This window comes from Colobus angolensis, unplaced genomic scaffold, assembly GCF_000951035.1.
Source record: "Colobus angolensis palliatus isolate OR3802 unplaced genomic scaffold, Cang.pa_1.0 Scaffold17, whole genome shotgun sequence".
Taxonomy (NCBI): domain Eukaryota; kingdom Metazoa; phylum Chordata; class Mammalia; order Primates; family Cercopithecidae; genus Colobus; species Colobus angolensis.
The window spans coordinates 492,621-509,555 of record NW_012114821.1 but is presented as its reverse complement, the minus strand read 5'-3'; the positions used below and the strand labels follow the sequence as shown (position 1 = coordinate 509,555).

The 16,935-nt window shown below is 55.2% G+C and overlaps 1 protein-coding gene across 1 annotated transcript in view; it reads right to left on the bottom strand.

Annotated features, from left to right (window-relative positions):
* ARHGAP39 (Rho GTPase activating protein 39) overlaps positions 1-15,293 on the bottom strand; it is a 74,477-nt gene extending 59,184 nt beyond the window's left edge. Inside the window, exon 1 of the mRNA XM_011938197.1 lies at positions 15,129-15,293. Within this exon, the coding sequence (XP_011793587.1) occupies positions 15,129-15,208 (80 nt within the window). The 5' untranslated portion in view covers positions 15,209-15,293. The remainder of the gene's footprint in view (positions 1-15,128) is intronic.
* Positions 15,294-16,935: the final 1,642 nt, after the last annotated feature.

Genomic DNA, 16,935 nt, shown 5'->3' with positions numbered 1-16,935 from the left:
GAAGCCCCCAATCCCTCTTCCTGAGGACAGCAACTTGGTGAGCATGAGGCAGCTTTACCAAAACACAGGAGACCTCACCAGCTCCCCAGTGAGGCCCTCTGGCCCTAGGCACTCCCGTGACCCCATGATCCAGGGACAACCAGGTTCTGGGAGGGGCTGTGCACAGGGCAGAGGGTGGCCCCCACGTCCTGGCAAACGCCGCCATCCCACTCAGGGACCTGAAGCTAGGTCCGTCCCTGTGGCCTGTGGCAGAGACACCCAGGACGAGCTCGGAGGCCTCCACATGGCTCTGCCTCTGCTGTGAATCAGCAGCCCCGGGCACAGCCCAGGTGCCTGTGAGGTGGGGGCTCAGGCCAGGCCCCAGCGCCTCCAGAAGACTTAGGACAAGGGAAGGGACAAGGGCTGCGTGTGGGCTGAGGGGCACAGAGGGGTGTGAGGAACCGACAGAGGCTGAGATGCATGGGAGCCCCGGCCACGAGAGGGAACACCACATCACTGCTGCCTCAGGGCCCACGACGCCCTGACCCTGGGGCCGACTGTCAGCCTTCCACGCTCCCAGCTGACCTGAGGCCACCAAGGGCCTGTCATCCTGCAGAACACAGGCCAGCTTGGTGGGTTCACCAGGGACATCGCGGGGCACACGGGTCAGAGGCCAGAGAAGGCTTCCCGACAAGGCCTGACAGAAGACGCCATCGACACTGTGGTCGGAGCAGGCCCACCTCTGGTGACCTTGTAGAGCGGCCCTTACAGGTCACTCGTGTTTCCTGACTACTGGTGATGATGGTTTGGATGCTTGTCCCCAAACCTCCTGTTGAGATGTGAGCCCCAGTGTTGGAGGTGGGGCCTGGTGGGAGGTGCTCGGGTCAGGGGTGGACCCCTCACGGCTCGGTGCCATCTTCTCAAGTGTGAGTGAGTTCTTGTAAGAGCAGGTTGTTTAAAGTGTGTGGTGCCTCCCCTGCCCCGTGCTCCTGCTTTGCCATGACTAGAAGCTTCCTGAGGCCTCCCCAGAAGCCAAGCAGATGCCGGCACCATGCTTCCTCCACAGCCTGCAGAACTACCAGCCAATTAAATGTCTTTTCTTTATAAAATACCCAGTATCAGGTGTTTACAGCAATGCAAGAACGGCCTAACACAAGTGACTGACTGCAAGGCCAGTCTGCACCATGTGACACCTCAGTGTGTGCCGGGGGTCTTTGTCAGCTCCAGAGACATCCCTACCCACCCCACAGCCCAACATGCTGTCCCAGCCCTGCCTGGGAACAGAGCCAGCGTGGAGACCCCAGCCAGGGCCTTGTCTCCTCCTGGTCCCCGGCTGTGAGCCTTGTCAACCGTCCTGGGGCCCAGCCAGAGGGGGAGGTCGCCCTGACCCCCAGCCCTCACCCCTGTGCCGTCCAGGCCATTCTCTATGCTGAAGATGGAAGAAACTCCCCAAACTGGACCTGGTCATTATACCCTTGACACCTTCCACAGGTGGCACTGACCTTGGAGTGGGGCAATTCCCGGCAAAGCCCCCATCCCCTGGTCCACTCCTCAGCCTGGCCGGCCTCTGTCACCTTTGCTTCTGTGATCTCCTGGAGTCAGGTGGTTGCACAGGCCTGGGGTGCAAGGCCAGAGGCTCACGATCACCCAGCAGGCGGCTGCATAAGCCTGGGGTACCCGGCCAGAGGCTCACAGTCCCCCAGCAGGCAGCTTCCCTGTCCACACACCTCCTCTCCCCAGCCGGAGCCTGGACCCCGATGCACACCTACTCTGTGTTCCTGCAAGCACAGACCTGGCAGGGGAGGGCGGCGAGTGTGAGGAGTACCTGCTGGGACGTTGAAAAGGACAATGGCAAATGCAGCAGCCTCAGGGCACCCGAGGAAACCCCAAGAAGGCACCTGCAAGCAGACACCTGCAGGAAGCTCATCTTGGGGCCTGGGGGGACCGGAGGCAGCAGGGCCACCATGAAGGGCCTGAGGCCTGGGCTGACCTGAGTCAATTCAGGTGAACGGACCCTGAGAAGGACTTGTTTGCATCCCCTTCCACCATGATTGTTCCCTGGGAACCCCCGCCATGCGGAACTTCCTGGCCGGTCCACAGGGAGCAGCATGAAGGCTCTGGGAGGCCAGGGGTGCTGGCGGACAGGGTGCATGCCAGAAGAGAGGCGAGCGGTGGGGGAGCAGAGGCGAGGAAGGACAAGGTTTTCCGCCTGAGGCCAGGGGTGCTGGTGGACAGGGTGCATGCCAGAAGAGAGGCGAGCGGTGGGGGAGCAGAGGCGAGGAAGGACAAGGTTTTCTGCCTGATCACCTGGAAGGGCAGGGCTGTGTCAGGTCTGGGGTCAGAACTCAGGACGTGCACTGAGGACAGGACCACGTGGACCCAGGTCAAATGCGATGAGCAGTGAGGTGCCCTTGGCATCAGCACTGCCTCCCTGCCCGGAAGGAACAGGCCCCGTGTGCCAGGGCGGCTTCCCCTGGACAGTGGCGTCACCGCATGCCTCCGGGGAGTGCTGCCTGCTCTCCTGTTCTCGCCTCGCTTCTGTTAGATTTTAGCAGAACAAAGTTGAGATACTCCCAAAATAGTTTTTCTGAGCACAGAGAAGCTCAAAAAGCAGAGAATCGAACATTCTATGTCCTAGAAGAAGTAATACCAATTGTTATTTTTGTTTAAAATACACTTTCAAACGAATGTAATGGGATAATTCTCTCTCAACAAAGAACAGCACATTGTTCCCTTTTTAGTGCACTCCTGCGTGCGTGTGGGCAGAACACCAGCCTCCTAAGAACACCGTGGGCACCTCTTAGGGGACAGCACTGAGCCCAGACCTTTGGGAAACCTGAGGGCAGACAACAGCATGGAGGATGCTGGGCCTTGGGGAGCCGCTGCCCAGAGAAAGGCAAGGGTTTCAGAATGCAGAGGGCGACCCGGCCTCAGGGGCCCCACAGACTGGCTGGAGCTGGACTGCAAGGGGTGCAGCAAGTGGTGCCACAGGCTGGCTCTGCACAGGGCAAGGTGGGGAGGACATCGTGTGGGCTGGGGAACTCACACCTCAACCCTCCACCACAGAGGGTCATCATCAACCCACAGATGCAATCTGAAGTGTGTTTGAGAAAGATTTATTTGTCAACAGTATTTAAAATGAAATGGGAAGAGAAATAAGCCATTGGTGACGACGGTGGAAGGATGCAAGATGTCTGTGATCCCCAGGGGACTCAGGCTCCCTGGGGGATGGGCCTCTTCCCAGAAGCTCCCAGAAGTTGACGTCGAGGTGGAAGCAACCTTCCCGCAGCCCTCGTTTCTTGGAGATGTCTCTTTGCAGACAGTGATTTGCCCACATAAGCCTTTTCTGATGAATGTAATGAGTGCCACGTGCATGCCAGACAGTTTGCCAGGTGCTAGGGAGACAAGCGTGAACAAGAACGTGCCCTGCCCTGCAGAGTTAGACAAGGGTGTCGAGACCACTCAGTGGGGAAAGGAGAGTCTCTTGAACAAACGGGCAGGTGGATATCCATCTGCAAACAAATGTAGTCAGTCTCTGCCTCACGCCACACACACACATTACTCCAAAGTAGATGAAAGGTCTCAATGTAAGAGCTAAACTGATAAAACTCTCAGAATAGACAGGGCAACTCTGCATGACCTCGGATTTGGCAATGGATTCTGAGCTATGACACCAAAAGCACATGCAATAAGACAAACAATGGAAAAACAGACTTCATCACAACTCAAACTTTTGTGGCCACCACCAAGAGAGTGAAAACACAGCCACAGGATGGGAGAAAACACCCACAAATCATCCATCTGACGAGGGTCACAAAGGACTCTCCTAATTCAGCAATAACAGGGTAGGAGCCTGGGAGGTGGAGACTGCAGGGAGCCTTGATCTACTGCGCTCCAGTCTGGGCAACAGGGTGAGATCCTGTCTCAAAGAGAAAGAAAAGATAGGCCGGGTGTGTGGGCGGCAAGCCACCCAGGTGCGCGGCAAGAGACTGAGGGCACGAGCTGTTCCAGTCTAATAAAATATATAAAATAACAAGAGCTATACTAGCTATAGATCATAGATATGGTTATACATGAATATCATTAATCATTAGTTTGTAGCAATTACTCTTTATTCCAATATTATAATACTCCTCGCTCTACAATCATAACCTAGGAAAAACCAGGCCATAAAGAGATAGGAGCTGAGGGGACATAGTGAGAAGTGACCAGAAGACCAGAGTGTGAGCCTTCTGTGATGCCCGGGCAGGGCCACCGGAGGGCTCCTTGGTCTAGCGGTAACGCCAGTGTCTGGGAAGAGGCCCGCTGCCAAGTGGACCGTGGTCTAGCGGTAGCATCAGTGTCAAGGAAAAACACCCTCTACTTAGCAGACTGGGAAAGGGAGTCTCCCTTTCCCTGGGGGAGTTTAGAGAAGACTCTACTCCTCCACCTCTTGTGGAGGCCTTGACATCAGTCAGACCCGCCCACAGTTCTCCGGAGGCCTAACTGTCTCCCTGAGATGCTGTGCTTCAGCGGTCACGCTCCTGGTCCGCCTTCACGTTCCATCCTGTACACCCGGCTCTACCTTTTAGATAATAGTAGCAAATTAATGAAAGTACTAAAAGTCTCTGATATGCAGAAATAACGGCGTAAGCTGTCTCTCTCTCTCTCTCTGCCTCGGCTGCCAGGCAGGGACGGGGCCCCTGTCCGGTGGACATGTGACCCACGTGACCTTACCTATCATTGGAGATGACTCACACTCCTTACCCTGTCCCTTTGTCTTGTATCCAATAAATATCAGTGCAGCCTGGCATTCGGGGCCACTACTGGTCTCCACGTCTTGGTGGTAGTGGTCCCCCGGCCCAGCTGTTTTTTATCTCTTTGTCGTGTGTCTTTATTTCTACAATCTCTTGTTTCCGCACACGGGAAGAAAAACCCACCGACCGTGTGGGGCTGGTCCGCACATCAGTGCAGTGGCTCACGTCTGGAATCCCAGCACTTTGGGAGGCCGAGGCGGATGGATCACCTAAGTCAGGAGTTCAAGACCCGCCTGGCCAACATGGTGAAACCCTGTCTCTACTAAAAATTAGCCTGGCGTGGTGGTGGGCGCCTGTAGTCCCAGCATTTTGGGAGGCCAAGGCGGGTGGATTACGAGGTCAGAAGATCGAGACCATCCTGGCTAACACGGTGAAACCCCGTCTCTACTAAAAATACAAAAAACTAGCCAGGTGAGGTGGCGGCGCCTGTAGTCCCAGCTACTCGGGAGGCTGAGGCAGGAGAATCGCTTGAACCCGGGAGGCGGAGCTTGCGGTGAGCCAAGATCGTGCCACTGCACTCCAGCCTGGGCAACAAAAGCGAAACTCCATCTCAAAAAAGAAAAAAAAAAGGTTAAACATACAAAAATTAGCCGGGTATGGTGGCACACATGTGTAGTCCCTGCTACTTGGGAGGCTGAGGCATGGGAATCACTTGGATCTGGGAAGCAGAGGTTGCAGTGAGGCAAGATTGTGCCACTGCACTCCAGTCTACGCAACAGAGTGAGGATCTGTCTGAAAAAAAGTCAAACAGGCTGTGTGTGGTGGCTGTAATGTCGGCACGTTGGGCGGCTGGGGTGGGAGGATCGCCTCAGCCTGGGAGTTGAAGGCTGCAGTGAGCTGTGATCGCACCTCTGCATTGCAGCCTGGCAAGCACCAACCTCTCTCAAAAAAAACCCAAAAAACAAAAAAAACACAGAGTTACCACCTGACCCAGCAATTCCACAACTAGGTATATACGCAAGAGAAACAAAAACGTCTTCACACAGAAATCTGCACACAAATGTTCATGGCAGCATGATTCATAATAGCCAAAAAGTGGCAACAGAGCAAATGTCCTTCAACGGACGCATGAATCAGCAAAATGTGGCCCATCCCTACACGGGAATATCGTTCGGCAATAACAGGAATGCAGCCCTGACCTAAGCGACGGCGGGGATGAACCTGGAGCGTGTCATCGTGAGCGAAGGACCGCTTGCATGATTCCATGTGTTTAAATTGTCTGGAGTAGGTGAATCCCACAGGACAAAGCTGGCCCACAGTGCCCGGGGCTGGGGAGGGCTGCTGCTGGGAGTGGAGCTTCTCTGTGGGAGGCGGATGGTGGCAGCAGGTGCACAACTCTGACTGCTCTAAGAGCCACTGGATTGCGCACCTTAGAGGGTGAGCTTTGTGGCATATGAACTATATTTCAATCCTGAAAAAAAAGGGAGTCTGGCAGGGGAGCGGCAGCTGGGCTGGGCTCTCGCTGGGAAGGCCCTGTCAGGCTGCCCTCAGCCAAGAGGTCCCGAGAGGCAGTCAGGTGTCTGGGAACATGTGGAAGGTGCGGAGGCTGAACAGGGCCCACGATGGCCACAGCGATGCTGAGCCTCCAGCCGCCACAGCTGGCCCCAGGCAGACCCTCTTGGTGGGCCCAGTGGGACCACTCCCTAAGGCATGCAGCCCCCAGCACAGCTCCCGGCTGTGCAGCCTCTGCCAGGGGCACCTGGTGTCCCTCCCACCTCACCGCTGTCTTCCCATTACCCCTCCCTGATCTGCTCTTTGTTCCCAGATGGCGTCCTCTTTGCCACGCTGCTCCTCTATCCTTATCGCTCTGCCAGGCAGCAGGTGTGGCCAGCCCCAGACCCAGCACCACAGACACCCCACAGAGGACACCCAGACCAAGCAGTAGACACCAAATCCCCTCCTCACCCAATCGGCTGCTCACAACTGCACACGACAGACAAAGGAGACAGTGGCCCAGCAGCAAACCCACATGACCAGAACCCAAAGGGCCCTGGCGGCAGAGGAGGACGGCTGAGTCCTCGCCACCCCAGCCCCGTCCACCACCCCTCAGTGCTCCACCACTGCTCCTGTCTGGCCTCAAGACTTTGTTCCTGACAAGTGACTCAAAGGTTAAGCCCTTCCAGTCCCTCCTGGTCTCCTAAATCAAGGCCTAGCACTGAAGGGCATTCACTCGTGGGCTGAATCCAGACTGGCTATGAGGGTCGCATGGAGAAGGTGCTGTGCGGGACAGGGGGAAGCCCTGCAAAGGTGAGCACGTGGGGGAGGTGTGGCCTCTCGGGCCTCCTGCACACAGCCAGGCGCTGCTCTTTACCAGGCAAACATCCAGTGCTGCAGGCCCCGGGTGGCGCGCGCTGCTGAGAGACGGTCCTCGGTGAAGACGAGAAACGGCACACAGACAGGACCCACTAGTGCCGCAGGACCTGGCACGTGCTGCAGGAGTGGCCACCATGTTAGACCGTCCTCCAGACCCGCACGGGCACCACACCCCTAACACGGGGGGGCACAGACTCTGCCTGCCAGTCCCACCTCTGCCTGCCAGTCCCACCTTCCCGACTCTCCCTCCAGGCCCAGGGTGCGTGTCCAGGCACATCGTGCTGTCCTGAGGCCACCAGGAGTGCAAGGCAGGTCTACCACCATGAGACAGAGTCCCAGCAGCAGAGGCCATGGCTTCTCACACCAGACGTGGTGAGGGAAGAGCCGCGGGAACTCCCTCTGGGCCTTGATATCCCTGGTTCACTCGTGCCCAAGGAGATGAGGAGGGCCCTGGCTGAGTGTCTCCCAGGCGGAGCCTGGGAGGAGGGCGACGGGAGCCCTAACAGCCTTAGGGCTATAATGAAGGCTCACAACAGCAAGGTGAATCCAGCAGGAGACGCATTTGCTCCGTGAGGACGAGGGGAGGCAGCTCCGCCCGACGCAGCAACCACCTCATCAAATGCCAGGACACTCCCCACCAGCAGCCACACGGCCCTACACCTCCAGTCCAAAGCCCAACATCACGTCTTCTCTGGGTGGGGCCGACTGGTCCTGTCTCCATCTAGAAGAGCACATGGAGGGAGGGCGGAGGCATCTTTGAATTAAAGGACTGCAGCTGGGGAGGGAACTCAGGACACAGACGTGAGCTGCCAGGAAGCCGAGGAAGCCACGTGCCCAGGCTGGAACCCCAGCACACTGAGGCGTGGACACAGAGCCCCTCGCTGCCCCTCGCTGCCCCTCGCAGATCTACGCGATGCCCTTGAGGATGGGGGCAGGGGGCGGGGGGAACAGAGGATCAGGGAGGCAAGACTGTAACCATGGGGCTGGGATTGCTGACTTGGGTTGATATGAAAAGCGGTCTGATCAAATGGGAAAGGCAAAGCCTTAAGACTTTTAGAAGAAAATACACGAAGAATTTCAGGAGCTCAGTTAGGAAAGGGCTTCCTGAGTAAGACACAAAACCACAGGGAAAAGGCAGGTGGACAGAGAACGCTGGAGTTCAAAACACTGGCTCATCAAAGGCCACCAGCACTGACATGAAGGGGTGAGCACAGATGGAGACCGTAATCCAGGCTCACAGTCAACACGCAGCTGTACCTGGAACAGACAGGGACATGTCCACACCACAAAGGCTAAGAAAGATTATTAAACGGAGGAAAAGGCCGGAGGAGATTCCCAGAGGCAGAAACCTGAGGGCTAAGAACACACAGAGATGCTCAAACCCACCAGGCAGGAAGCCACGGAGACCCACTCGCCAGCAGGGAAGGAGAGTCTGGACAGAGCAGGAGCTCCGTGGTGGGGAAGGAGCAGCCTAGGGAAGTCCAGAGGGCACCTGGCATGGCCTCAAAGCCTGGACACCTGCGGGGCCCTCTCCGCGTTGTGCGTACAGGGGAACTCGGAACCCAGCCGTGGGTGTCAGTGGAGGGTTACCAAGGCGCCACATGAGGACACGTGAGCCCCACGGAGGCTGCGAAGGAGCAGAAGAGACCCTCGGTGAGGTAGGTGTGGCTGGGCACAGGGATGAGGAAGGTGTGGCTGGGCACAGGACCGGAGGCCAGCAGGACCAGACAGACAGACAGAAGCAGCCCCAGCTCCTTACAGAGCCTGGGGCATGAGAGAAGGCATGGTGCCCCTCACAGAGCACAGGCAGCCTCAGCCTCAAACAAATGGTGTGGGGACAGCCGGATGCACGTGGAAAACAAACAGGTCAGACCACACCTCACACCACACACAAGAACCAACTCTAAGTGGAGCTGAGACCCAAAAGCAAAAACAAAAGTGTGCCAGCCCCTGAGCAAATGCAACACGCTCTTTTGTCAGTCACCTGGATGGAGGTCACTAAAAACACACAGGCACTGAAGAAAGGACGGCCAACCTGACTGCACAAAACTTCAAAACCTTTTACGTGCAAAAGCCACTACAAATAAAACTGGTTTTGGCTTTTTAGACACATTTAGTGGAACATTTACAATATAAATTACAGACAAAGAACTCATGTCTTTAATACACAAATTTGAGCATGAAAAGATAAAAATACTATAAAGAGCAAAAGGTAAGAGCGCGCAGTTCACAAGGTGAACACAGATATTTGGAGAGCAGCCACTTTGGCGATCATCAGAGCCCCAAAGCCCAGGCTGCACGGAGACCCCAGGTACCCACCCACGCACCTGACCGCAGGCACTAGCCTGTGCATCTGACCGCAGGCACCCGCCCACGCACCTGACCGCAGGCACCCACCCACGCACCTGACCGCAGGCAGCAGTTGACGCCCCAGGGCCAGGGGCCGGTGCTGCTCACAGACACCCCAAGGACAGCAATCCAAAGGTATCCTTGGACCCAACAGTCCCTTGTCAGAGATTCACCTGCAGATGCACCTCCCAAAACTCAGAATGACACAAGCAGACAGCAGCATTCCTTATAAGTGCAGAATATTCGAAATTACCCACATGGCCAACACAAGACTGGGGCACACAACAGAGGCCCAGGAAGCTTCGAAAAAGGAGGAGGACAATCTCGATGGTCTGGGAGGTAGTGATGTCTAGGGGATGTTTTAAGTGGAAAAAGCAAATTGTGCAAAGAACGCATAAATCATGATACCATTTGTGTAAGGATGAAGGGGAAATAAGAAAACATACCAACATCTGTTTATTCTTCACAACAGAAACCCAGGAGATAAACAGAAAACAGGACAAGTTTCTACCTGCAGCAGGCAGGCGGGTGCAGAAAGGACGTGGGGAAGAGGCCTGGCTGAATGTGCCGGCGAACGGCTGGGGCTTTGGGAGGGTGCGAATGGTCTATATGTTTAAAATACAAAAGTGTATCAGGAAGAATGAAAAGGGAGACAAAAAAATCTCTAACTGAAAGTAATGAACCAACGGATGCCAGAACCACAACGAAGAAAAGAGAAAGAGCTAATCCAAACAACTTAGGAACACAGGATGAGCCGGTGTCGCATTCCTGGGAGACATGCGCACGTGAGGGAATGCAAATGAACCCTGACTTTTTTTAGTGCATGTATTTTTGTAGTGGAATGGATGAAGCAATTCTGAACCAATTTTAGACGAATTATCAGATGAGCAAGTGAGTAAACGCACTGGTGTTCTTGGGAGCCAGGGAAGAAGAGAAGTGACGGAAGAGGAGACCACAGAGCGACTCTCTGTGGGAGGGACGGGACTGGGGCGCCGTGTGTGCTCAGCAATTCTAGGACGCGTGTGCATGGAGGCGTGCATGTGTGTGGAGGCGTGCATGCACACTCGTATACCTGTGTGCGTGTGCGTGGAGGTGTGTGTGCAAACTCATGTAACTACCTGCATGTGTGTGTGCGTGGAGGCGTGCGTGCATGCTCGTGTACCTGTGTGCGTATGCGTGGAGGCGTGTGTGCGAGCTCAAGTACCTACCTGCGTGAGTGGAGGTGTGCATGCACACTCGTGTACCTACCTGAGTGTGCCTGTGCATGCAGGCATGGATGCGAACTCATGTACCTATTGTGTGTGCATGGAGGTGTGCATGTGTGCTCGTGTACCTACCTGCATGTGCGTGTGCACGGAGGTGTGTGTGCACGCGCTCCCGTACCTGTGTGCGTGGAGGCATGCATGCACACTCGTGTACCTACCTGAGTGTGCCTGTGCATGGAGGCATGGATGCAAACTCATGTACCTACCTGCATGTGCGTGGAGGCGTGCGCGTGCGCTCGCGTACCTATGTGCGTATGCGTGAAGGCGTGTGTGCAAGCTCATGTACCTACCTGCATGTGCGTGGAGGAGCGTGTGCGCTCCTGTACCTGTGTGCGTGTGCGCGGAGGTGTGTGTGCGTGCGCTCCTGTACCTGTGTGCATGGAGGCATGCACGCTCGTGTACCTGAGTGTGCCTCTGCATAGAGGTGTGCACGCGAGCTCATGTACCTACCTGCGTGTGTGTGAAGGCCTGCGTGTGTGCTCGTGTACCTATGCGCGTGTGCATGGAGGCGTGTGTGCAAGCTCACGTACCTACCTGCGTGCGTGGAGGTGCGTGTATGCTTCTGTACCTGTGTGCATGTGCGTGGAGGCGTGAGTGCACGCTCGTGTACCTACCTGCGTGTGTGCGTGGAGGTGTGCATGGAAGCTCATGTACCTACCTGTGTGTGTGAGTGGAGGCGTGCGTGCATGCTCGTGTATCCGTGTGCGTGGAGGCATGTGTGCGAGTTCGTGTACCTACGTGTGCGTGGTGTGAGCACACTCCTGTATGTGTGTGCGTGGAGGCATGCATGCACGCTCGTGTACATACCAGTGTGCCTGTGCATGGAGGTGCGGATGCGAGCTCGTATACCTACCTGCGTGTGCATGGAGGCATGCGTGTGAGCTCGTGTACCTATGTGCATGTGCGTGGAGGTGTGCGTGCAAGCTCATGTACCTACCTGCGTGTGTGCGTGGAGGCGTGCATGCAAGCTCATGTACCTACCTGTGTGTGTGAGTGGAAGCGTGCATGCACACTCGTGTACCTGTGTGCATGGAGGCGTGTGTGCGAGCTTGTGTACCTACCTGCATGTGCGTGTGCATGGAGATGTGTGTGCGCGCTCCTGTACCTGTGTGCGTGGAGGCATGCATGCACGCTCGTGTACCTACCTGAGTGTGCCTGTGCATGGAGGCATGGATGCGAACTCATGTACCTACCTGCATGTGCGTGGAGGCGTGCGTGTGAGCTCGTGTACCTATGTGCATGTGCGTGGAGGCGTGCGTGCACGCTTGTGTACCTACCTGCGTGTGTGCGTGTGGAGGTGTGCATGCAAGCTCATGTACCGACCTGTGTGTGTGTGGATGCGTGTGTGGAGGCATGCATGCGAGCTCATGTACCTATCTGCGTGTGCGTGGTGTGTATGCGTGCTCCTGTACCTGTGTGCGTGGAAGCATGCATGCATGCTCGTGTACCTACCTGTGTGTGTGTGGAGGCGTCTGTGCGAGCTCATGTACTTACCTGCGTGGGTGTGCATGGAGGTGTGCGTGTGTGCTCGTGTACCTACCTGCATGTGCGTGTGTGTGGAGGCATGTGTGCGTGATTGTCTACCTATGTGCGTGTGCGTGGAGGCATGTGTGCATGCTCGTGTACTTATGTGCGTGTGCATGGAGGCGTGCGTGTGAGCTCCTGTACCTACCTGCGTGTGCATGGAGGCATGTGTGTGAGCTCATGTACCTACCTGCATAAGCGTGTGTGCGCACTCGTGTACCCACCTGCAGGTATGTAGAGGCATGCATGTGTGCTCGTGTACCTATGTGCATGTGTGTGGAGGCGTGCGTGTGAGCTCATGTACCTACCTGCATGTGCGTGTGTGTGGAGGCATGTGTGTGCACTAGTGTACCTACCTGCGTGTGCAGAGGCATGTGTGCGTGCTCATGTACCTGTGTGTGCATGTGTGTGGAGGCGTGCATGCGTGCTGGTGTACTTGCATGTGTGGAGGTGTGCGTACACGCTCGTGAACCTATGTATGTGTGCACGTGGAGGTGTGTTTGGGTACCTGTGTGTACATGTGCATACTCCTGTGTAATTGTCTAGTTCTATGTGCTTAAGAGGCCAAAAAGCTCACGCCTGTAATCCCAGCACTTTGGGAGCCTGAGGCGGGCAGATCACAAGGTCACTAGTTCAAGATCAGCCTTACCAACATGGTGAAACCCCATCTCTACTAAAAATACAAAAAATTAGCCGGGTGTGGTGGCAGGAGCCTGTAATCCCAGCTAGTCAGGAGGCTGAGGCAGGAGAAATGCTTCAACCCTGGAAGCAGAGCTTCCAGTGAGCTGAGATCAGGGCACTGCACTCCAGCCTGGGCAACAGAGCAAGACTCCATCAAAAAAAAAAAAATGAGGCCAAAAACCAAACACACTGCAGTAGCTCTGGATGTTCTAAGAACCCAGACCTTGTTCTCTAAGACCAGTATTCCCTGAAAGGAACCAGAACTCCCTAGACAAATAGCTGATTCCAGGGCTGAGCAGGGCAGCTGTGCCAGGAGGAAGCACTCGGAGGAATGAGGGCGTCAGGGACGCAGGAGCCGGCGAGACGCTTGGAGGCCTATCTGGGCACCAAGCCAGTGAAGAGCAAGAGCAACAAAAGCCCCGAAAAAACCCAACGGAGCTCAGTCCACATCAGCGAACAAACGAATGAAGAACCAATGAACGAACGAACAAGCAGACAGCAGGACTCCTGCTCAGGTCAAGGCCGAGTGCAGATCGAGTGTGGAAGGTGCACAGAGTCCCGGAAAGACCAACCACATGGGGAGTCACAAAGCACCAGACACTGAGCCGGGCTCAGAGCGCCCTCAGGTGGCCGGGAGGCAGCAGCTGCAACTCGGGGGGTGCGGGCGAGGCCTCTGTCGGGGTCAGAGGTCATGTTGCCAGGTGAGGGGCAGGTGGACATCAGTGTCTGCAGATGCGGGGCCCGGGAGGCCCCAACACCACCCGTGCGGCATCCTCCTGAAAAACTGTCGGACAAACCCAAACCAAGGAACTCTATTTTTCTTTACTGTGACACAGGGGTCTCACTCTGTTGCTCAGGCCAGAGTGTGGTGATGCGATCTCAGCTCACTGAAGCCTCAATCTCTTGGGCTCAAGGGATCTCCTCACCTCAGCCTCCCGAGGAGCTGAGACCATAGGCATCTGCCACCATGCCTGCCTAATCTTTGTATTTTTTGGAGAGATGGGGTCTCATTAGGTTGCCCAGGCTGGGATCATCTGTTTTAAATAGGGTGACTATTACCTTAAAAATATCAATGTGGGCCGGGCGCGGCAGCTCACGCCTGTAATCCTAGCACTTTGGGAGGCCGAAGCGGGCGGATCACGAGGTCAGGAGATCGAGACCATCCTGGCAAACACGGTGAAATCTCATCTCTCCTAAAAATGCAAAAAAAATTAGCCAGGCATGGTGGTGGGCGCCTGCAGTCCCAGCTACTCGGGAGGCTGAGGCAGGAGAATGGCGTGAACCCAGGAGGCGGAGCTTGCAGTGAGCTGAGATTGCGCCACTGCACTCCAGCCTGGACAACATCTCAAAAAAAAAAATCAATGTGACAAAGGCAGAGAAAAGCGGTGAAATTCTTCCAGATTAAAAAAGGCTAAGGAGAGAGAGGCAGTCAGGGGCAGAGCCGACCTGCAGGCACGGGACGCTGGCTGAGATGGGACAGAGTCAGATTTACTTGTGGTAACAAGTGTCCTGGGCTACCTGGAAGACGTCCTGAAGGAGCGCATGCCCTCACACCGCGGTCCCCAGAAACATTCAGAGGCAACAGGAGCGATGACAGCCACAGGTCTCTGCGCCTCAAGTGCTCATGGGCCTGTTCTTATTCTCGTGACTTTTCCAGAAGCATGAAATTATTTCCAAATAAAAGCCTAGAAATCAGGGCTGAACAGTGGCTCACGTCTGTGATCCTAGCAATTTGGGAGGCCTCGACCTCCCAGAAGGATCACTTGAGCCCAGGAGTTTGAGATAAGCCTGAGCAACAGACCTCATCTTTACAAAAAATTGAAAATCAGCTAGACGTGGCGGTGCGTGCCTGCAGTCCCAGCTACTTGGAAGGCTGAGGTAGGAGGACCGCTCTAGCCCAGGAATTCAAGGCTGCAGTGAGCTATGATCGCGCCACTACACTCCAGTCCAGACAACCCTGTCTCCTAAACAAATAAATAAATAAATAAGGAAGTCAAAAATTAGAAAGATAAAAACGAGTCATGGCGACCTGCATCTGCAGGATCGCAGGCCAGAGCCCTGAGGGCAGTGCTGTGCACAGGTGGCATCAGCCACCCTGGCTTTGGGAAGAGCCAGCGACCCCACGGAGAATCTTGCACGCACGCTGCTTTCTCTAAAGGAAGAAAGCAGTTCCACCCACTCCTGAGGCCCGGGTAGCTCCGTAGGTCGGTCGGCTCCTTACCGAGTGCTCGACCCTGGAACCCTTGACTCCGGCAGGTCGACATTATGGCTCCTGCACTCGTAGTCCTGTGTCTGGGACATCGCTGTCTGCTTCCTCGCCGAAGTGGACAGACGTCAGGGCATCATCAGGACAACCCCAGCATCAGACGGGAAGGTGCTGCACTGCAAGAGGGGAGACGCAACAGTGCTGATTTGGAAAATGCCTCACCACACCAACCACCCAGCCGAGCCCGTCGCCACAGAGTGGCTGGACAGAATGAAGATGGACTCCACGGCACCCGTGAGCCGTCCCCGGGCAGCCAACCCCACCCCTCAGTGCTCCTGATGTCTGGCCCTGCATTACAGCAAAGCCTGGCCAGTCTCCCACACAGCAGGGAGACTGTGCCCACAAGCCAGGATCCAGCCCATGTCAGCCTGAGACACCACCCCCACTCCATGCTGGGCCGGGGCAAGCACAAGCCAAGCATGGCAGGACCGTGGGACCACAGGACTTGAGGACTGGGAGGAGGGTGAACAGGAGGACAAGCACCTGCTCCGCCCTCACTCTCAGCCCCACGTCTGGACTCAGTGTCCCCAGCTGTCCACACAGGCGACACTTGCCGGCAGTCACTAGGGAAGGACGCAGGACCACACGCATACAGCGCGCACAGCCATAGCACAAGGGCGCTCAGGAGCAATCCATGTTCACACGGATCATCTGAATTCTGAGAACAGTGCTGTGTTCACCAGGTCCACAGTCCATTCTTGAAAACCACAGGTCTGAGCTAGGAGGGTCACCTATACATGGATTTTCTTCCTCCTCTGCCTCCCCTGAGACAGCACAACCAACCCCCTTCCTCCTCCTTCTCCTCACCCTACTCAACGTGAAGGCGAAGACGATGATCTTTAGGATGATCCACTTCCACGTAATGAAGTAAACATATTTTCTCTCCTTTATTATTTTCTTACTACCATTTTCTTTTCTGACTTTATAGAAAGAGTACAGATGTTACAATAGCATACAAAATGCATGCGAATTGACTTGTTATCCGAAGGCTTCTCGCCAACAGCAGGCTGTCTGTAGCTAACAGGAGGAGGAGGAGGGGGAGGGGGGGTGCTGGCGGCAGCGGCAGCAAGTAAGACGTGGGTTTTGACCACCTGGTGGGGTCAGTGCCCCAAACCCTGAGTTATTCAAGGGTCAAGTGTGAAAAAAATGAACCTTGGACCTTTACCTCATCCAATCCCGTAGGTAAAACGTAATTCTAGATGCACTGTAGGTGTAAATGTTAAAAGTGAAATAATAAAGCTTTTGGAAAGAAATGTAGGAGATCTTAATTGGACATACACAAAAAACAAGGCACAAAAGAAAAATTAACAAATCGGACTATAGTAAAATTAAGAACCTCTGTTTATCAAGAAACTATTAAGAAAAAAAAAAAAAGCACATCCTAAGTGGGATGTATTTGCTACACAGAACATGTGTAATGTGTGTGTAATCTGACAAAGAGCCACACCCTACCAGTAAGGAAGGAAATCAGCCGAGTGTGGTGGAGCGTGTCTATGGTCCCAGCCACACGGGCAGAGGAGGAGGGAGGATCGCGCCACTGCACTCCGGCCTGGGCGACAGAGCGAGACCCTGTCTCAAAAAAAAAAAAAAAAAAAAAGGACAGACACAACTGAATGCACAGAGTAACAGAGTACAGTTTCCTTTCATGAGGTTCAAGGTTAGGCAAAAGCAGCCTCTGCTGTTAGAAATCAGAACCAATGGCCTCTGGCCCGGGTGGTGACGGGGAGAGACCCATGGCTACACGGCTGTTCCTAGCCTTGGT